Below are 17,500 nucleotides of genomic sequence, written 5' to 3'. Positions count from 1 at the left end.
TTGGGCTATTTGAATAGTTAAAACATTAGGGTAGTAAACTATATAAAGCTTACAGCACCTGGTATTCCCAGGCGGTCTCCCATCCAAGTACTAACCAGGCCCGACCCTGCTTAGCTTCCGAGATCAGACGAGTTCGGGCGTTCTCAAGGTGGTATGGCCGTAAGCGAAATCTGCTGCCAAAATTGGGCTATTTGAATGGTTAGAACATTAGGGTAGTAAACTATATAAAGCTTACAGCACCTGGTATTCCCAGGCGGTCTCCCATCCAAGTACTAACCAGGCCCGACCCTGCTTAGCTTCCGAGATCAGACGAGTTCGGGCGTTCTCAAGGTGGTATGGCCGTAAGCGAAATCTGCTGCCAAAATTGGGCTATTTGAATGGTTAGAACATTAGGGTAGTAAACTATATAAAGCTTACAGCACCTGGTATTCCCAGGCGGTCTCTGAAGATTCACAATCTCATCATTTAATGTTGTTTTTAGTTTTTTTTTATTGTTTTTATTAATAATTATAATCATTAGTATTATGCATGTGATTTACACTTTTCATATACATTTTTATACTTTTCATATATATTCATAATCATTTATAATCTACATTTACTGTATGTGGACGACTTTTAGAGTTTGGGGGACTTGGGGGGAAGTTGAGTGTATTATGTTTCTTTCCGTGGAGTAGAATATACATTTCACTGATTGATGGAGAGCAGATGTTTCTAACAGCTATATGTACTGTGTAGCTCTTTGTTTAAGCAGAGAGGGGAGAAAATACAGAGAAGCTGGTCCATTATACTCTCTCTCCCTTATGTCTTATATAAATTGGTAAAATAAATAACATATATTGGCAGAATGACTGGTGTCTTTTCATTAAATTAAATAACAAGGGGAACCGAAGATTTTAAATCTACATTTTTGGCGTCACGAACAGGATCGCATACCCAGGCATTCGTCTCAATCATTTCAGGTAAGACTTTTTTTCCTTTCTAAAAAGTTTTAAGTCTGCCTGATGATTAGAGACAGTGACTGAAATGCTGAAAAGAACTGTGTTGTTTTAAGTACCAGTTGTTTTGCCAATGAATATGGGACATAAGGAAAAATTATTATAAAATTAATCAGATTAAATAATCAAATTGAATTAGGCTTATTTAATGTTCTCTGAAAAGTAAACCTCAAACAATATTTGAAATGCTGGGATAGAGATGGATCTTTTTTAGAAAAAAGACCATCTAGTCAGAAATTTGGAATTAGCTGTAAAACGGTTAAGCTAGTAAAATTTGCTTGGTTATAACTGCGACGTGGTTGGATAGTGGCGGGACTGTTTAAAAGAAGGCAGAGTAATCCCTAAAACATCCAACACACCGAAGATTCGTTCTCAGAAGGAAACGAGGAAAGTTGTAACACAGGCGATACTTGATTGACCAAAGCGGTTAAATGTGGCGGGACTGTTTTAAAAATGATGGCAGAGTAATCCCTAAAACATTGTAACACGCTAGAGTTATACAAGTATAAAAGGCGCCCTTGTAACTAGCTAGGATCGTGGGCATTCTGAACCTGACCGTAAAGCTGTTCAAATATTTGAGGAGACTGATCCGAGTTAACTTTAAGGAAAAAATAAATACCAAAGAAATTAATCTGAGATAAAATCCAAAATATTTGAAAAGAAAGAAAAAAAAGAAACATTTTGAGTTTTAAAAAGAAAACTAAAATACTGAAAAGCATTAGAGTTAACTTTTCTTTAAATTTTTCTTTTGTTCTGTGAGTGAGGGACAGAGAAAGAGAGTGAAGCAGCCCCTCCCTTCAGAATTGCCCTGTACCTTCACACACACACATCCAGTTGGAAAGGGAGAGAAGCAGGGAGCCCCACACACACACATACCTATACACACACACAGCCTGCAGCTTTGAGCACACACACATACATATACAGACAGCCTGCAGCTCTGAGCACACACACATACTTACACACACACAGACAGCCTGCAGCTCTGAGCACACACAGACGCATCACATAGGCTGCAGTTTCTGAACATAGACGCACATACCGTTTAATTCACACACACACATAGGCACACATACATCCCAGCTGTTCTGAGTTAACAGACTGTTCTGAGTTAACAGACTGTTCTGAGTTAACAGACTGTTCTGAGTGCACAGACTTTTAACACTTGAAGATGGCAGCAAGTGTCTGTACCAGCAGCACAATAGCTGAATGGTATCTTGAAAAGAAGAAGAACAAGAAACTAACTAAACTTTTGAAAAAAGGACTGGACATTAATGCATCTATGAATGAGCAGTTAAGCTGGTTCGAGTCCCAAAAAGACAAGATAAAATCAAAAGCATTTCCAATTTTAGCAGCTAATTGGATTGTGAAACAAGGTGGAATTTGTTGTGACTTACATGGAGGTCCGGTACCGCTTGTTGAAGTTATGAAGCCTCAGCTTGAAGCATACCACAAATTAAACAAAATCATGTCCATCACATGTCCAGAGAAGGAAAACACAACCAGTGATGATTTATTTGATCCAGATTGGACAAATATAATAACTGAAGCTGAAAGGAAATATTCACAAGCACCAGTGAAATCCGCGACAACAATAACGCCTCCACCTTACAAACCAATTTATCCACCTTTGCCTGAACAATATACAAGTTCATCTAAACCTCTGACGCAGCCTCAAGCTTCAAGATCAAACGGAGGTCCAATTGACAAAATGTATATTGCATCTGCACAAGCAGCTCCAATAATAACAAGATCTAAATCAGCCCAGCCAAGCAGAGACATGATGAGATGTACACCAGTTCATAATTATGGATCTGACTGGGGTGACGAGACAAGAGATGATGACGTGATTACAATTGACAAAATCGGTCCTGAATTTTCTTCACCTGTGATTAAAAGGGAAGAGTCGCAACCTGAGATGATGACCGAAGAAAGACCATTTACTCCGGGAGAACGACAAGCCATTCTCTCAGCCTTGCCTCCTCTGAAGAGACAAGATCCAAACACAGAGTTTTGGCGAGAATTAGACTCTCTGGTTGAAGCACATCAAATGACACTAAAAGACATTCACACCATTGTGAAAGCTAAAATCCCAAGGGACCGATGGGAACGCCTGCCAGCGTCGATAACAACAGCCCAATGGGTAGACTTGTGGGTTGATGGCCAAGGACGACCCCTGGGTCTTTGGCAAACATTAGATGTATTCCGAAAGGAAATCCAAGAAATCTTGGGGAGCGGTAAAATTCCATTCACTTCAGTGACATTGATTAAGCAAAAGGATGATGAATCTCCAGATGAATATGCTCTGCGTAAGTGGAATGCTTATGAGAGATGGGCTCTCTGTGCAAAGAAACAACCTGACAGAGATGATGTACAATTCACTGACACACTTGTGGATGGCTTTAGCTCTAAATACCAACAAGCGTTATCACTTGGAGTCAATCCAGGCGAAACATATGACCAAATTATGCAATGGGCTGGCCGTCTAGAGATGGCGATGAGATCAAACAAGGAAGAAGGAAACAAGACAAATCGAAAAGGAGTGGCGACAGCTCAATACAACATGGATACAAAGAATAAGATTGTTGTTTGCGGCAATTGTGGAAAGCGTGGCCACTCAAGAAAAGACTGCTGGGCTAAAGGTGGTGGAGCAGAAGGTCAAGGTCCATCATTTAAACAAGTCACTGCGAAAAATCATGATGAAACCTCTCAAGGGAAGACATGGACGGACGCACAAGTCCGTCAACTCATAGAGGGGATTATGCGTCCGCAATAGGAATCAGCGGCCCCCTGTATTAGTAAGAAAAGAGACAATCGCCTTTTCATCAATGCATTAATAGGGGGCCACCCATGTGATATCCTGGTTGACACAGGAGCCTCAATTTCAATAACAGATCTGAACCTACCTACAACAGATGAAACTATGGAAGTTGAAGGAGTTGGAGGAGGTATCACAACATTTCATAAAAGTATCCAAGTTCCACTACAAATACACGAAGATGAAGTCGTATGGACATCTTTCTGGGTGGGACCGAATTCACAAGGAAGCCTCATTGGCATGGACATACTTCCATTGTTGAACATGATCATCTTCACTGACAGTCGTCAAATCGCTACAACAGCTGGGATAATACCACACGAAGATCGCACATGTAATTTGAGTTCAGTTGGTGCAGCAAAACCAATTATCAGAGACTGGACCAAAGACGGTGTGTGGGGTCTTCTGTGCAGTTTACATCCAGAAGTTTGGGCTAAACACAAATTTGATTGTGGCAAAGCCAACATTGACCCTGTTGTTATTGAAGGGCCGACACATGCCCCTCATAAACAATACCCTATCCGACCTGAAGCAAGACGAGCCGTGGAAGAGATAGTGGCAGACTTGGAAGCTGAAGGGATCATCAGACAAACTTCATCAACCACTAATAGTCCTGTCTGGCCTGTCAAGAAATCGGATAACTCATGGAGATTAACCATTGATTACACAAGACTCAACAGTGTAACACCAAAACCGCATCCTATTGTGGCCAATCCTGCCACCATTCTGAATGATATTCCAGGAGATGCTAAAATTTTCACAGTACTAGATGTACTGTCTGCTTTCTGGTCTATACCTATTGACGAAAAATCTCAAGAGAAACTTGCCTTCACAGTGGGTGCAAAACAGTATGTCTGGAACAGACTCCCACAAGGACTCAATATTTCTCCTGTGGTATTTCACAGAACTTTGGATCAGTTCTTAACGGAGCAAAAAGCTGAAATCGAGAGTTCAGGAAGTGTTTGCCTCCAATACGTGGATGACTTGTTAATTGCAAGCCCAGATGAAAACAGCCACATATTTGCTCTGAATATTGTCCTACAAGCCCTTAAGAAAGGAGGATTCAAAGTCAACCCCGACAAAGCACAGCTGGCCAAAACCAAGGTTATCTACTTGGGCCAAGAAATATCTGTCGAGGGAAGGAGACTGACAACAGAGCGTGTGGAGGCATTACGGCAACTTCCAAAACCTCTAACAGTTACAGGAATGAGGAAAGTGATGGGACTTTTCAACTATTGTCGTCAGTATATTCCTGATTTTGCCAGCATCACCAGCCCCCTCATTGACTTGTACAAGGGAGGAAAGCCTGGAATGGAACAGATAAACTGGACACCGGAAGCTGAGGAAGCATTTACTTCAATGAAAGAAAAACTGACTTCAGCCCCAGCCTTGGGACTTCCTGATGGACGATTGCCGTTTCATTTGTGGACCAGGGTGGGAGATGAGACGTACTCAGCAGTACTGTGTCAAAAACCAGGTGATCGATACAAACCAGTTGGATACTTTTCCACAAAGATTCCTGTTACAATGATTGGTCAACCACGATGTATACAAGCTCTCGATGGTGCCACATGGGCAGTGGATGCTGTGGAAAATTTGATAGGAGCACAAACGATCATATTGCATACTCCACACAGTATAGTGACGTTGCTGAACAACACAAACATCAAGACCATTACTGATGCAAGGAGAGCAAAATGGGAAGCAACTTTGTTGAACAAGGATTTGAGAGTGGAAATCATCAGAGACACATCCCTTAACCCTGCAACAATGATGATCGAACCACACGAGGGAACACCACATGAGTGTGAAAAACAAGTAGAAGAAGAAAGTCTTGGTCCTGTTAGTCCAACACCTCTTGAAAATCCAGACAAGGAGTTATGGGTCGATGGATCCAGTTACTATGTTGATGGAAAACGACATACTGGATGGGCTGTAGTGGAAGCTGATGGAAATGTCGTGAAGAAAGGAGCTCTTTCTGGGCATTTTTCAGCACAAGTAGCTGAGCTCATAGCACTTGCAGAAGCTTTCGAATTATCGGAAGGACAACGAGTCAACATCTACACAGATAGTCGTTATGCTTTTGGAGTGGTCCATGACTACCTTGCCCTGTGGAAAAAACGTGGACTTATCACCAGCAATGGGAGCGAAATACAACATGCTTCCATAATTCGTCGTTTGATTGCAGCATGTCACCTACCCAGAGAAGCAGCCGTGATCAAAGTAAAATCACATCAATCTGACAAGTCCAAAGAAAGTCAAGGAAACACGGCAGCAGATGCAGCGGCCAGAGAAGCAGCACTACTTCCTCTTACTCCTGTTACCTTGGTAAAGGAAAACACAGAAGATAATCCTGAGCTCCGCCTTCTGTCATATCAAACTGAGACAGATGAAGAGAAAGAACAATGGATAAAAGCGGGAGCGAAAGAGGACGATCAAGGTATCTGGAGAATTCCAACAGGACAAGTGGTGATGCCTATCGGAACAAGAAGGGAACTAATGCAGCTGTATCATGGAAAAGTACATGCTGGAGCAAAAGCAATGAAAGCTCAAATCAGCGAGACGTGGTGGTGGCCACGAATGATGAGAGACATTGATGATTACTGTAGAAGATGCTTGATCTGTCTGAAAGCAAATGTTGGAAAATCTGTAAAGGTGCGGATGTCACATGCACCCAGACCAACAGGTCCATGGACACATCTCCAAATCGATTTCACAGGACCTTTGTCACCCAGTGGAGGGTACCAATACATTCTAGTAATCATGGACAGATTTACTAGATGGGTGGAAGCATTCCCAACAAAAACCTGCACTGCTGAAGCAGCCGCACGAGTGATGGTTGAACAAGTTTTTCCTCGCTGGGGTCTTCCATATGAACTCGATTCTGACAATGGAACTCACTTCACTGGAAAACTGATGAAGGAAGCAATGAAATTGATGGGGATTAAACAGAAGTTTCACGTCCCGTACAGACCTCAAAGTTCAGGCCTAGTGGAACGCATGAACAGATCGTTGAAAACCGCTCTTACCAAGGCCATTCTGCAAACTGGCCAAGGATGGCATAAGTTGTTACCCGCAATTTTGTGGAATCTGAGAGCAACCCCGAACAGAGTGACGGGACTGACTCCTTTTGAACTGATGACTGGAAGAGCAATGGTTCTGCCTCCTGATGCTCCGCCGCCTGCGGGAACAGGAGGAGACTCTACTTTGTTCCAAGAGAAGCTGCGATGCTATCTTGCAATGCTGGACAAAGCAATCAAAGACAATAATAAGAAAGTGCGAGAAGCTCAACAGCAATGGGATGAAAAACATACCACTACTGATATTCCACACATTCCTGAGTTAGGCAGTTTTGTTATGGTCAAACGTATTCCCAGGAAAGGTTTAGAACCTAGGTGGGAGGGGCCATATGAGATACTCTTAACAACAGATACAAGTGTCTGCCTAAAAGGGAAGGGTGTAGGAACAGATAGATGGTATCATTGGTCACAAGTTAAACCTTGCTTAGTGAATGAACAAAATGATGAAGGCTTAGGACTTGAGATTGAGCACTGTTCACTCATTAACTTTGGGAAAAAGGAGTGATGATTAATTATTTTTCTGCTTCCATTTCAGGAATCAATTCCATTGACATTGATTAGAGATGGTCGCAAGTTATTCTCGATACACAACGACAATGGTATGCTTGTTTTTAATTTTACTTGGCATTTACCAAGGAAGCCAAGCTTTATGGACTCCTCGAGTTCAAGAAATTACTCGGAATGCAACCCTGAAATCTGGCCAACGTTTTACCCTACCCTTTATTTCCAGATGGGGATTATGGGATTGGGTGCCACGTAATGATAAAGACCTTGCTAAATATCGAGTGGGCATCTACGGTGGATGTAACTTTCACCACCAATGTTACAAAAGCAGAGTAATTTGGCCGGTGAAAGATGGGGGGTATACCGGTAGTGCTCAAAGACGAGAAATTTGTTCAAAAGAACAATGTGAAATTGTGGGGTTAAACCTCATAACATCTACTGATGTGGAAATTAATTTCATTTTGAATCGTACCCACATGCTTACAATATGGGATTCATTAGCCCTAGGCTGTATCTATCCCATAGTGTTACCATGCGAGGGGTTTCTATGGGATGCTACCTCCAGGACAACTAGATTCAAGGGAAATTACATACGAGTTTGGCATTCGGAAGATGCGAATGAATATTGTGAGACTGAATTAGAAACTGGGGAAATTGGACGGTGTTTTTATCTTTCTGCGGGAAAGACAAACAAAGCTAAAACATGCCCAAGTACAACTATTGCACCAGCTCATGGTATATTGCTAGCAAAGGAAACCAAAACCTTGATAAACGAAGCTCATATGGTGCGACAACGCATTAATTATAACTTGATGTCTCTTCTTACTGTTTATGATCAGTCCTATTGTGGAAATTTCACAAAAATTAGGAGCTGGTTGGAAAAAGAAATTAAATATTATACCTCTAAGGATCCTCTTGGAAGTCGAAATCGTAAATCTCGAAGTATATGGGGAGACATAGCGGGGGTATTTGGCTCTGTCAATTCAATTAGTAATACTGCTCAGATGAACCAATTAAGTGAGTACTCTCAGTGGGTGGGAACAATGACCGGTAAAGGACTTACTGAGACTCTTCAAGGTTCTCTACATATTATAGCAGCGGGTCAGCATCTTAATGACGCAGCGAGGGAATTGGCAGATGCATTAGTGAAATCGTCTAATTTTGAGACACATCGTGCAGTGTGTTTATTTTTGGCTCAGAATTTGAAGGATCAAATGGTAGAGGATATTCAGGTTATTCGAATGGGTCAAGTTCCTGAGCGAATAGCGGAATCTTTGTTATTGGTTTTTGGAAAACAACTTAATTTGACTTCTGCTAAACATGCTCCATTAGTTAAAATTGCAATCAATGAAGATTTGTTGTCAGGTTCTGGAACATTACCTTTGATTATGGTCTGGCCTCAATATGGGAAACGCAATATTATGACAGTTAGACGATTCCAATCAATGGGGGTTAGACAAGGAAATTCAGTAATTAGATTGGGAAGGAATGGATATTGGGCTGAAGGTGAAACACCAATGATTTCTACTACAGACTGTTGTATTGAGGAACATGAGTGGGTAATTTGCTCATGTTCTACAATGTTTAGTCTGTCTCTTAATGGATCTGCAGTTTGGGAAGTAGTTCCTTTAGATCAAGCCACAGGTGCATGGCAGGTGTCAGAAGCACAGTGGTGTATATTACATGACGGAATAAATGAAAATATGATATACGGAGGAAAGCTATGTCCAATTCCTTCTGATCCATTTTGCGTTGAGATTCTCTATCCTCTTCAATTGGGTGGAATTCATGTTCCACATGTACAATTGTTGCAGTTAGATCCACAGTGGTGGAATAATGATTTGGTGGAAGAGAGGAATTATGAACTCTTTGAAATGGTCAAGAGAGTTAAAGCAAGCGTTAAGGCAGCTCAAGAGGAGGGAATTCAAGCAATGGGTCATGTTATCGTAGCAAATGGAGTAGCTAAATTGATGTCCGAGAGGAAATTAGCTCGAATTCCAGGGAATTTAACATGGTTGGAATGGATAGTTTTGACTATGGTAGGAGTTTTTGTGTTTCTGTTAGTAATAAAACTTATCATATATGTGATAAGAAAGAGAAGTACCAAACCTTTTAGATTGGTTATTACTGACAAAATGGATAAAACCGAGAATGGAAAATTCGGAGTGAGATAGGAGATTTCATACACTACACTACTTACAAAACACAACCTCACAAACAATGAACACCCGCTTACTGATTTACAACCCCAAGGGATAGGACCCTTTTAACATCAACGTTTATTTTAATTTCTTATTTTGGCTCGGAACTGGAGGAGTTAATTAGTTAACGAGTTAATTAATTAATGAGTCCAGGCACGGGCAGAAGACTTTTTTAATTTTTCTTTTCTTAGATGATTGGGGTTCATTTTAAATGCTTACACATAGATGTTAAATAACACATAGTATGCGGGGACATGACATGGGTTGGGTTTTTGTTTGTTATTTCTTTTCTTTTCTGTTTCAATTCTTTTGTCTTCTATGTCTATGTCTTGGTCTACTATTTCTCCTCAGCACTATCACTTCAATAGGTTGGCCACCTGGAGATGATGGTGTGGAACTGACGGCCGTAGTTCCAGAGGAGGGACTGAAGATTCACAATCTCATCATTTAATGTTGTTTTTAGTTTTTTTTTATTGTTTTTATTAATAATTATAATCATTAGTATTATGCATGTGATTTACACTTTTCATATACATTTTTATACTTTTCATATATATTCATAATCATTTATAATCTACATTTACTGTATGTGGACGACTTTTAGAGTTTGGGGGACTTGGGGGGAAGTTGAGTGTATTATGTTTCTTTCCGTGGAGTAGAATATACATTTCACTGATTGATGGAGAGCAGATGTTTCTAACAGCTATATGTACTGTGTAGCTCTTTGTTTAAGCAGAGAGGGGAGAAAATACAGAGAAGCTGGTCCATTATACTCTCTCTCCCTTATGTCTTATATAAATTGGTAAAATAAATAACATATATTGGCAGAATGACTGGTGTCTTTTCATTAAATTAAATAACAAGGGGAACCGAAGATTTTAAATCTACAGTCTCCCATCCAAGTACTAACCAGGCCCGACCCTGCTTAGCTTCCGAGACCAGACGAGTTCGGGCGTTCTCAAGGTGGTATGGCCGTAAGCGAAATCTGCTGCCAAAATTGGGCTATTTGAATGGTTAGAACATTAGGGTAGTAAACTATATAAAGCTTACAGCACCTGGTATTCACAGGCGGTCTCCCATCCAAGTACTAACCAGGCCCGACCCTGCTTAGCTTCCGAGATCAGACGAGTTCGGGCGTTCTCAAGGTGGTATGGCCGTAAGCGAAATCTGCTGCCAAAATTGGGCTATTTGAATGGTTAGAACATTAGGGTAGTAAACTACATAAAGCTTACAGCACCTGGTATTCCCAGGCGGTCTCCCATCCAAGTACTAACCAGGCCCGACCCTACTTAGCTTCCGAGATCAGACGAGTTCGGGCGTTCTCAAGGTGGTATGGTCGTAAGCGAAATCTCCTGCCAAAATTGGGCTATTTGAATGGTTAGAACATTAGGGTAGTAAACTACATAAAGCTTACAGCACCTGGTATTCCCAGGCGGTCTCCCATCCAAGTACTAACCAGGCCCGACCCTGCTTAGCTTCCGAGATCAGACGAGTTCGGGCGTTCTCAAGGTGGTATGGCCGTAAGCGAAATCTGCTGCCAAAATTGGGCTATTTGAATGGTTAGAACATTAGGGTAGTAAACTACATAAAGCTTACAGCACCTGGTATTCCCAGGCGGTCTCCCATCCAAGTACTAACCAGGCCCGACCCTGCTTAGCTTCCGAGATCAGACGAGTTCGGGCGTTCTCAAGGTGGTATGGCCGTAAGCGAAATCTGCAGCCAAAATTGGGCTATTTGAAGAAGAAAAAAAAGAGACTCTTTCAGGCTTTCTGAAGAAACTGAGAGACTATTTCAGGAATTTTGAGGGGAAAAAAGACAATTTAGGATTTTTGAAACATTTCATTGACTCTTTTTTTTTTTTTTAAACAATAAAGCTTACAGCACCTGGTATTCCCAGGCGGTCTCCCATCCAAGTACTAACCAGGCCCGACCCTGCTTAGCTTCCGAGATCAGACGAGTTCGGGCGTTCTCAAGGTGGTATGGCCGTAAGCGAAATCTGCTGCCAAAATTGGGCTATTTGAATAGTTAAAACATTAGGGTAGTAAACTATATAAAGCTTACAGCACCTGGTATTCCCAGGCGGTCTCCCATCCAAGTACTAACCAGGCCCGACCCTGCTTAGCTTCCGAGATCAGACGAGTTCGGGCGTTCTCAAGGTGGTATGGCCGTAAGCGAAATCTGCTGCCAAAATTGGGCTATTTGAATGGTTAGAACATTAGGGTAGTAAACTATATAAAGCTTACAGCACCTGGTATTCCCAGGCGGTCTCCCATCCAAGTACTAACCAGGCCCGACCCTGCTTAGCTTCCGAGATCAGACGAGTTCGGGCGTTCTCAAGGTGGTATGGCCGTAAGCGAAATCTGCTGCCAAAATTGGGCTATTTGAATAGTTAAAACATTAGGGTAGTAAACTATATAAAGCTTACAGCACCTGCTATTCCCAGGCGGTCTCCCATCCAAGTACTAACCAGGCCCGACCCTGCCTAGCTTCCGAGATCAGACGAGTTCGGGCGTTCTCAAGGTGGTATGGCCGTAAGCGAAATCTGCTGCCAAAATTGGGCTATTTGAATAGTTGAAACATTAGGGTAGTAAACTATATAAAGCTTACAGCACCTGCTATTCCCAGGCGGTCTCCCATCCAAGTACTAACCAGGCCCGACCCTGCTTAGCTTCCGAGATCAGACGAGTTCGGGCGTTCTCAAGGTGGTATGGCCGTAAGCGAAATCTGCTGCCAAAATTGGGCTATTTGAATGGTTAGAACATTAGGGTAGTAAACTATATAAAGCTTACAGCACCTGGTATTCCCAGGCGGTCTCCCATCCAAGTACTAACCAGGCCCGACCCTGCTTAGCTTCCGAGATCAGACGAGTTCGGGCGTTCTCAAGGTGGTATGGCCGTAAGCGAAATCTGCTGCCAAAATTGGGCTATTTGAATAGTTAAAACATTAGGGTAGTAAACTATATAAAGCTTACAGCACCTGGTATTCCCAGGCGGTCTCCCATCCAAGTACTAACCAGGCCCGACCCTGCTTAGCTTCCGAGATCAGACGAGTTCGGGCGTTCTCAAGGTGGTATGGCCGTAAGCGAAATCTGCTGCCAAAATTGGGCTATTTGAATGGTTAGAACATTAGGGTAGTAAACTATATAAAGCTTACAGCACCTGGTATTCCCAGGCGGTCTCCCATCCAAGTACTAACCAGGCCCGACCCTGCTTAGCTTCCGAGATCAGACGAGTTCGGGCGTTCTCAAGGTGGTATGGCCGTAAGCGAAATCTGTTGCCAAAATTGGGCTATTTGAATGGTTAGAACATTAGGGTAGTAAACTACATAAAGCTTACAGCACCTGGTATTCCCAGGCGGTCTCCCATCCAAGTACTAACCAGGCCCGACCCTGCTTAGCTTCCGAGATCAGACGAGTTCGGGCGTTCTCAAGGTGGTATGGTCGTAAGCGAAATCTCCTGCCAAAATTGGGCTATTTGAAGAAGAAAAAAAAAGAGACTCTTTCAGGCTTTCTGAAGAAACTGAGAGACTATTTCAGGAATTTTGAGGGGAAAAAAGACAATTTAGGATTTTTGAAACATTTCATTGACTCTTTTTTTTTTTTTTTTTTTTTTTAAACAATAAAGCTTACAGCACCTGGTATTCCCAGGCGGTCTCCCATCCAAGTACTAACCAGGCCCGACCCTGCTTAGCTTCCGAGATCAGACGAGTTCGGGCGTTCTCAAGGTGGTATGGCCGTAAGCGAAATCTGCTGCCAAAATTGGGCTATTTGAATAGTTAAAACATTAGGGTAGTAAACTATATAAAGCTTACAGCACCTGGTATTCCCAGGCGGTCTCCCATCCAAGTACTAACCAGGCCCGACCCTGCTTAGCTTCCGAGATCAGACGAGTTCGGGCGTTCTCAAGGTGGTATGGCCGTAAGCGAAATCTGCTGCCAAAATTGGGCTATTTGAATGGTTAGAACATTAGGGTAGTAAACTATATAAAGCTTACAGCACCTGGTATTCCCAGGCGGTCTCCCATCCAAGTACTAACCAGGCCCGACCCTGCTTAGCTTCCGAGATCAGACGAGTTCGGGCGTTCTCAAGGTGGTATGGCCGTAAGCGAAATCTGCTGCCAAAATTGGGCTATTTGAATAGTTAAAACATTAGGGTAGTAAACTATATAAAGCTTACAGCACCTGGTATTCCCAGGCGGTCTCCCATCCAAGTACTAACCAGGCCCGACCCTGCTTAGCTTCCGAGATCAGACGAGTTCGGGCGTTCTCAAGGTGGTATGGCCGTAAGCGAAATCTGCTGCCAAAATTGGGCTATTTGAATGGTTAGAACATTAGGGTAGTAAACTATATAAAGCTTACAGCACCTGGTATTCCCAGGCGGTCTCCCATCCAAGTACTAACCAGGCCCGACCCTGCTTAGCTTCCGAGATCAGACGAGTTCGGGCGTTCTCAAGGTGGTATGGCCGTAAGCGAAATCTGCTGCCAAAATTGGGCTATTTGAATGGTTAGAACATTAGGGTAGTAAACTATATAAAGCTTACAGCACCTGGTATTCCCAGGCGGTCTCCCATCCAAGTACTAACCAGGCCCGACCCTGCTTAGCTTCCGAGATCAGACGAGTTCGGGCGTTCTCAAGGTGGTATGGCCGTAAGCGAAATCTGCTGCCAAAATTGGGCTATTTGAATAGTTAAAACATTAGGGTAGTAAACTATATAAAGCTTACAGCACCTGGTATTCCCAGGCGGTCTCCCATCCAAGTACTAACCAGGCCCGACCCTGCTTAGCTTCCGAGATCAGACGAGTTCGGGCGTTCTCAAGGTGGTATGGCCGTAAGCGAAATCTGCTGCCAAAATTGGGCTATTTGAATAGTTAAAACATTAGGGTAGTAAACTATATAAAGCTTACAGCACCTGGTATTCCCAGGCGGTCTCCCATCCAAGTACTAACCAGGCCCGACCCTGCTTAGCTTCCGAGATCAGACGAGTTCGGGCGTTCTCAAGGTGGTATGGCCGTAAGCGAAATCTGCTGCCAAAATTGGGCTATTTGAATGGTTAGAACATTAGGGTAGTAAACTATATAAAGCTTACAGCACCTGGTATTCCCAGGCGGTCTCCCATCCAAGTACTAACCAGGCCCGACCCTGCTTAGCTTCCGAGATCAGACGAGTTCGGGCGTTCTCAAGGTGGTATGGCCGTAAGCGAAATCTGCTGCCAAAATTGGGCTATTTGAATAGTTAAAACATTAGGGTAGTAAACTATATAAAGCTTACAGCACCTGGTATTCCCAGGCGGTCTCCCATCCAAGTACTAACCAGGCCCGACCCTGCTTAGCTTCCGAGATCAGACGAGTTCGGGCGTTCTCAAGGTGGTATGGCCGTAAGCGAAATCTGCTGCCAAAATTGGGCTATTTGAATGGTTAGAACATTAGGGTAGTAAACTATATAAAGCTTACAGCACCTGGTATTCCCAGGCGGTCTCCCATCCAAGTACTAACCAGGCCCGACCCTGCTTAGCTTCCGAGATCAGACGAGTTCGGGCGTTCTCAAGGTGGTATGGCCGTAAGCGAAATCTGCTGCCAAAATTGGGCTATTTGAATGGTTAGAACATTAGGGTAGTAAACTATATAAAGCTTACAGCACCTGGTATTCCCAGGCGGTCTCCCATCCAAGTACTAACCAGGCCCGACCCTGCTTAGCTTCCGAGATCAGACGAGTTCGGGCGTTCTCAAGGTGGTATGGCCGTAAGCGAAATCTGCTGCCAAAATTGGGCTATTTGAATAGTTAAAACATTAGGGTAGTAAACTATATAAAGCTTACAGCACCTGGTATTCCCAGGCGGTCTCCCATCCAAGTACTAACCAGGCCCGACCCTGCTTAGCTTCCGAGATCAGACGAGTTCGGGCGTTCTCAAGGTGGTATGGCCGTAAGCGAAATCTGCTGCCAAAATTGGGCTATTTGAATGGTTAGAACATTAGGGTAGTAAACTACATAAAGCTTACAGCACCTGGTATTCCCAGGCGGTCTCCCATCCAAGTACTAACCAGGCCCGACCCTGCTTAGCTTCCGAGATCAGACGAGTTCGGGCGTTCTCAAGGTGGTATGGCCGTAAGCGAAATCTGCTGCCAAAATTGGGCTATTTGAATGGTTAGAACATTAGGGTAGTAAACTATATAAAGCTTACAGCACCTGGTATTCCCAGGCGGTCTCCCATCCAAGTACTAACCAGGCCCGACCCTGCTTAGCTTCCGAGATCAGACGAGTTCGGGCGTTCTCAAGGTGGTATGGCCGTAAGCGAAATCTGCTGCCAAAATTGGGCTATTTGAATGGTTAGAACATTAGGGTAGTAAACTATATAAAGCTTACAGCACCTGGTATTCCCAGGCGGTCTCCCATCCAAGTACTAACCAGGCCCGACCCTGCTTAGCTTCCGAGATCAGACGAGTTCGGGCGTTCTCAAGGTGGTATGGCCGTAAGCGAAATCTGCTGCCAAAATTGGGCTATTTGAATGGTTAGAACATTAGGGTAGTAAACTACATAAAGCTTACAGCACCTGGTATTCCCAGGCGGTCTCCCATCCAAGTACTAACCAGGCCCGACCCTGCTTAGCTTCCGAGATCAGACGAGTTCGGGCGTTCTCAAGGTGGTATGGTCGTAAACGAAATCTCCTGCCAAAATTGGGCTATTTGAATGGTTAGAACATTAGGGTAGTAAACTACATAAAGCTTACAGCACCTGGTATTCCCAGGCGGTCTCCCATCCAAGTACTAACCAGGCCCGACCCTGCTTAGCTTCCGAGATCAGACGAGTTCGGGCGTTCTCAAGGTGGTATGGTCGTAAGCGAAATCTCCTGCCAAAATTGGGCTATTTGAATGGTTAGAACATTAGGGTAGTAAACTACATAAAGCTTACAGCACCTGGTATTCCCAGGCGGTCTCCCATCCAAGTACTAACCAGGCCCGACCCTGCTTAGCTTCCGAGATCAGACGAGTTCGGGCGTTCTCAAGGTGGTATGGCCGTAAGCGAAATCTGCTGCCAAAATTGGGCTATTTGAATGGTTAGAACATTAGGGTAGTAAACTACATAAAGCTTACAGCACCTGGTATTCCCAGGCGGTCTCCCATCCAAGTACTAACCAGGCCCGACCCTGCTTAGCTTCCGAGATCAGACGAGTTCGGGCGTTCTCAAGGTGGTATGGCCGTAAGCGAAATCTGCAGCCAAAATTGGGCTATTTGAAGAAGAAAAAAAAGAGACTCTTTCAGGCTTTCTGAAGAAACTGAGAGACTATTTCAGGAATTTTGAGGGGAAAAAAGACAATTTAGGATTTTTGAAACATTTCATTGACTCTTTTTTTTTTTTTTTTTTTTTAAACAATAAAGCTTACAGCACCTGGTATTCCCAGGCGGTCTCCCATCCAAGTACTAACCAGGCCCGACCCTGCTTAGCTTCCGAGATCAGACGAGTTCGGGCGTTCTCAAGGTGGTATGGCCGTAAGCGAAATCTGCTGCCAAAATTGGGCTATTTGAATAGTTCAAACATTAGGGTAGTAAACTATATAAAGCTTACAGCACCTGGTATTCCCAGGCGGTCTCCCATCCAAGTACTAACCAGGCCCGACCCTGCTTAGCTTCCGAGATCAGACGAGTTCGGGCGTTCTCAAGGTGGTATGGCCGTAAGCGAAATCTGCTGCCAAAATTGGGCTATTTGAATAGTTAAAACATTAGGGTAGTAAACTATATAAAGCTTACAGCACCTGGTATTCCCAGGCGGTCTCCCATCCAAGTACTAACCAGGCCCGACCCTGCTTAGCTTCCGAGATCAGACGAGTTCGGGCGTTCTCAAGGTGGTATGGCCGTAAGCGAAATCTGCTGCCAAAATTGGGCTATTTGAATGGTTAGAACATTAGG

General features: G+C 43.5%; 1 protein-coding gene and 38 non-coding genes across 39 annotated transcripts; 1 reads left to right on the top strand and 38 right to left on the bottom strand.

Moving 5' to 3' along the window:
- Positions 1 to 46: 46 nt before the first annotated feature.
- Positions 47 to 165, bottom strand: LOC148987279 (5S ribosomal RNA). The gene has a single exon (XR_016167334.1). It is a non-coding gene; the product is annotated as a 5S ribosomal RNA (ribosomal RNA).
- Positions 166 to 228: 63 nt separating this feature from the next.
- On the bottom strand, positions 229 to 347 carry LOC148987278 (5S ribosomal RNA). Its single transcript, XR_016167333.1, has one exon. It is a non-coding gene; the product is annotated as a 5S ribosomal RNA (ribosomal RNA).
- Positions 348 to 7,459: 7,112 nt separating this feature from the next.
- On the top strand, positions 7,460 to 10,484 carry LOC148987277 (uncharacterized). Its single transcript, XM_089128955.1, has one exon. The coding sequence runs from the start codon at positions 7,460 to 7,462 to the stop codon at positions 9,572 to 9,574; it is 2,115 nt and encodes a 704-aa protein (XP_088985081.1). The 3' UTR covers positions 9,575 to 10,484.
- Positions 10,485 to 10,644: 160 nt separating this feature from the next.
- Positions 10,645 to 10,763, bottom strand: LOC148987276 (5S ribosomal RNA). The gene has a single exon (XR_016161354.1). It is a non-coding gene; the product is annotated as a 5S ribosomal RNA (ribosomal RNA).
- Positions 10,764 to 10,826: 63 nt separating this feature from the next.
- LOC148987275 (5S ribosomal RNA) lies at positions 10,827 to 10,945 on the bottom strand. The gene has a single exon (XR_016163790.1). It is a non-coding gene; the product is annotated as a 5S ribosomal RNA (ribosomal RNA).
- Positions 10,946 to 11,008: 63 nt separating this feature from the next.
- Positions 11,009 to 11,127, bottom strand: LOC148987274 (5S ribosomal RNA). Its single transcript, XR_016167332.1, has one exon. It is a non-coding gene; the product is annotated as a 5S ribosomal RNA (ribosomal RNA).
- Positions 11,128 to 11,190: 63 nt separating this feature from the next.
- On the bottom strand, positions 11,191 to 11,309 carry LOC148987273 (5S ribosomal RNA). The gene has a single exon (XR_016167331.1). It is a non-coding gene; the product is annotated as a 5S ribosomal RNA (ribosomal RNA).
- Positions 11,310 to 11,473: 164 nt separating this feature from the next.
- On the bottom strand, positions 11,474 to 11,592 carry LOC148987272 (5S ribosomal RNA). Its single transcript, XR_016167330.1, has one exon. It is a non-coding gene; the product is annotated as a 5S ribosomal RNA (ribosomal RNA).
- A 63-nt stretch (positions 11,593 to 11,655) lies between these two features.
- On the bottom strand, positions 11,656 to 11,774 carry LOC148987271 (5S ribosomal RNA). Its single transcript, XR_016167329.1, has one exon. It is a non-coding gene; the product is annotated as a 5S ribosomal RNA (ribosomal RNA).
- A 63-nt stretch (positions 11,775 to 11,837) lies between these two features.
- Positions 11,838 to 11,956, bottom strand: LOC148987270 (5S ribosomal RNA). Its single transcript, XR_016167328.1, has one exon. It is a non-coding gene; the product is annotated as a 5S ribosomal RNA (ribosomal RNA).
- Positions 11,957 to 12,019: 63 nt separating this feature from the next.
- Positions 12,020 to 12,138, bottom strand: LOC148987269 (5S ribosomal RNA). The gene has a single exon (XR_016163980.1). It is a non-coding gene; the product is annotated as a 5S ribosomal RNA (ribosomal RNA).
- A 63-nt stretch (positions 12,139 to 12,201) lies between these two features.
- Positions 12,202 to 12,320, bottom strand: LOC148987268 (5S ribosomal RNA). Its single transcript, XR_016162282.1, has one exon. It is a non-coding gene; the product is annotated as a 5S ribosomal RNA (ribosomal RNA).
- Positions 12,321 to 12,383: 63 nt separating this feature from the next.
- Positions 12,384 to 12,502, bottom strand: LOC148987267 (5S ribosomal RNA). The gene has a single exon (XR_016167327.1). It is a non-coding gene; the product is annotated as a 5S ribosomal RNA (ribosomal RNA).
- A 63-nt stretch (positions 12,503 to 12,565) lies between these two features.
- LOC148987266 (5S ribosomal RNA) lies at positions 12,566 to 12,684 on the bottom strand. The gene has a single exon (XR_016167326.1). It is a non-coding gene; the product is annotated as a 5S ribosomal RNA (ribosomal RNA).
- A 63-nt stretch (positions 12,685 to 12,747) lies between these two features.
- LOC148987265 (5S ribosomal RNA) lies at positions 12,748 to 12,866 on the bottom strand. The gene has a single exon (XR_016167324.1). It is a non-coding gene; the product is annotated as a 5S ribosomal RNA (ribosomal RNA).
- A 63-nt stretch (positions 12,867 to 12,929) lies between these two features.
- Positions 12,930 to 13,048, bottom strand: LOC148987264 (5S ribosomal RNA). The gene has a single exon (XR_016162837.1). It is a non-coding gene; the product is annotated as a 5S ribosomal RNA (ribosomal RNA).
- Positions 13,049 to 13,222: 174 nt separating this feature from the next.
- On the bottom strand, positions 13,223 to 13,341 carry LOC148987263 (5S ribosomal RNA). The gene has a single exon (XR_016167323.1). It is a non-coding gene; the product is annotated as a 5S ribosomal RNA (ribosomal RNA).
- A 63-nt stretch (positions 13,342 to 13,404) lies between these two features.
- On the bottom strand, positions 13,405 to 13,523 carry LOC148987262 (5S ribosomal RNA). Its single transcript, XR_016167322.1, has one exon. It is a non-coding gene; the product is annotated as a 5S ribosomal RNA (ribosomal RNA).
- A 63-nt stretch (positions 13,524 to 13,586) lies between these two features.
- LOC148987261 (5S ribosomal RNA) lies at positions 13,587 to 13,705 on the bottom strand. The gene has a single exon (XR_016167321.1). It is a non-coding gene; the product is annotated as a 5S ribosomal RNA (ribosomal RNA).
- Positions 13,706 to 13,768: 63 nt separating this feature from the next.
- On the bottom strand, positions 13,769 to 13,887 carry LOC148987260 (5S ribosomal RNA). The gene has a single exon (XR_016167320.1). It is a non-coding gene; the product is annotated as a 5S ribosomal RNA (ribosomal RNA).
- A 63-nt stretch (positions 13,888 to 13,950) lies between these two features.
- Positions 13,951 to 14,069, bottom strand: LOC148987259 (5S ribosomal RNA). Its single transcript, XR_016167318.1, has one exon. It is a non-coding gene; the product is annotated as a 5S ribosomal RNA (ribosomal RNA).
- Positions 14,070 to 14,132: 63 nt separating this feature from the next.
- LOC148987258 (5S ribosomal RNA) lies at positions 14,133 to 14,251 on the bottom strand. The gene has a single exon (XR_016167317.1). It is a non-coding gene; the product is annotated as a 5S ribosomal RNA (ribosomal RNA).
- A 63-nt stretch (positions 14,252 to 14,314) lies between these two features.
- On the bottom strand, positions 14,315 to 14,433 carry LOC148987257 (5S ribosomal RNA). The gene has a single exon (XR_016167316.1). It is a non-coding gene; the product is annotated as a 5S ribosomal RNA (ribosomal RNA).
- Positions 14,434 to 14,496: 63 nt separating this feature from the next.
- Positions 14,497 to 14,615, bottom strand: LOC148987256 (5S ribosomal RNA). Its single transcript, XR_016167315.1, has one exon. It is a non-coding gene; the product is annotated as a 5S ribosomal RNA (ribosomal RNA).
- Positions 14,616 to 14,678: 63 nt separating this feature from the next.
- LOC148987255 (5S ribosomal RNA) lies at positions 14,679 to 14,797 on the bottom strand. The gene has a single exon (XR_016167314.1). It is a non-coding gene; the product is annotated as a 5S ribosomal RNA (ribosomal RNA).
- A 63-nt stretch (positions 14,798 to 14,860) lies between these two features.
- On the bottom strand, positions 14,861 to 14,979 carry LOC148987254 (5S ribosomal RNA). Its single transcript, XR_016167312.1, has one exon. It is a non-coding gene; the product is annotated as a 5S ribosomal RNA (ribosomal RNA).
- Positions 14,980 to 15,042: 63 nt separating this feature from the next.
- On the bottom strand, positions 15,043 to 15,161 carry LOC148987253 (5S ribosomal RNA). The gene has a single exon (XR_016167311.1). It is a non-coding gene; the product is annotated as a 5S ribosomal RNA (ribosomal RNA).
- A 63-nt stretch (positions 15,162 to 15,224) lies between these two features.
- On the bottom strand, positions 15,225 to 15,343 carry LOC148987252 (5S ribosomal RNA). Its single transcript, XR_016167310.1, has one exon. It is a non-coding gene; the product is annotated as a 5S ribosomal RNA (ribosomal RNA).
- Positions 15,344 to 15,406: 63 nt separating this feature from the next.
- LOC148987251 (5S ribosomal RNA) lies at positions 15,407 to 15,525 on the bottom strand. The gene has a single exon (XR_016167309.1). It is a non-coding gene; the product is annotated as a 5S ribosomal RNA (ribosomal RNA).
- A 63-nt stretch (positions 15,526 to 15,588) lies between these two features.
- On the bottom strand, positions 15,589 to 15,707 carry LOC148987250 (5S ribosomal RNA). Its single transcript, XR_016167308.1, has one exon. It is a non-coding gene; the product is annotated as a 5S ribosomal RNA (ribosomal RNA).
- A 63-nt stretch (positions 15,708 to 15,770) lies between these two features.
- On the bottom strand, positions 15,771 to 15,889 carry LOC148987249 (5S ribosomal RNA). Its single transcript, XR_016167307.1, has one exon. It is a non-coding gene; the product is annotated as a 5S ribosomal RNA (ribosomal RNA).
- Positions 15,890 to 15,952: 63 nt separating this feature from the next.
- On the bottom strand, positions 15,953 to 16,071 carry LOC148987248 (5S ribosomal RNA). The gene has a single exon (XR_016167306.1). It is a non-coding gene; the product is annotated as a 5S ribosomal RNA (ribosomal RNA).
- A 63-nt stretch (positions 16,072 to 16,134) lies between these two features.
- Positions 16,135 to 16,253, bottom strand: LOC148987247 (5S ribosomal RNA). Its single transcript, XR_016163401.1, has one exon. It is a non-coding gene; the product is annotated as a 5S ribosomal RNA (ribosomal RNA).
- A 63-nt stretch (positions 16,254 to 16,316) lies between these two features.
- Positions 16,317 to 16,435, bottom strand: LOC148987246 (5S ribosomal RNA). The gene has a single exon (XR_016162836.1). It is a non-coding gene; the product is annotated as a 5S ribosomal RNA (ribosomal RNA).
- A 63-nt stretch (positions 16,436 to 16,498) lies between these two features.
- On the bottom strand, positions 16,499 to 16,617 carry LOC148987245 (5S ribosomal RNA). Its single transcript, XR_016167305.1, has one exon. It is a non-coding gene; the product is annotated as a 5S ribosomal RNA (ribosomal RNA).
- Positions 16,618 to 16,680: 63 nt separating this feature from the next.
- On the bottom strand, positions 16,681 to 16,799 carry LOC148987244 (5S ribosomal RNA). Its single transcript, XR_016167304.1, has one exon. It is a non-coding gene; the product is annotated as a 5S ribosomal RNA (ribosomal RNA).
- A 171-nt stretch (positions 16,800 to 16,970) lies between these two features.
- On the bottom strand, positions 16,971 to 17,089 carry LOC148987243 (5S ribosomal RNA). Its single transcript, XR_016167303.1, has one exon. It is a non-coding gene; the product is annotated as a 5S ribosomal RNA (ribosomal RNA).
- Positions 17,090 to 17,152: 63 nt separating this feature from the next.
- LOC148987242 (5S ribosomal RNA) lies at positions 17,153 to 17,271 on the bottom strand. Its single transcript, XR_016167301.1, has one exon. It is a non-coding gene; the product is annotated as a 5S ribosomal RNA (ribosomal RNA).
- A 63-nt stretch (positions 17,272 to 17,334) lies between these two features.
- Positions 17,335 to 17,453, bottom strand: LOC148987241 (5S ribosomal RNA). Its single transcript, XR_016167300.1, has one exon. It is a non-coding gene; the product is annotated as a 5S ribosomal RNA (ribosomal RNA).
- Positions 17,454 to 17,500: the final 47 nt, after the last annotated feature.

This window comes from Pimephales promelas, chromosome 3 (genome assembly GCF_988280905.1).
Source record: "Pimephales promelas chromosome 3, fPimPro1.hap1.1, whole genome shotgun sequence".
In the NCBI taxonomy this organism is placed as follows: Eukaryota; Metazoa; Chordata; class Actinopteri; order Cypriniformes; family Leuciscidae; genus Pimephales; species Pimephales promelas.
This window is presented reverse-complemented; position numbering and strand designations above follow the sequence as displayed.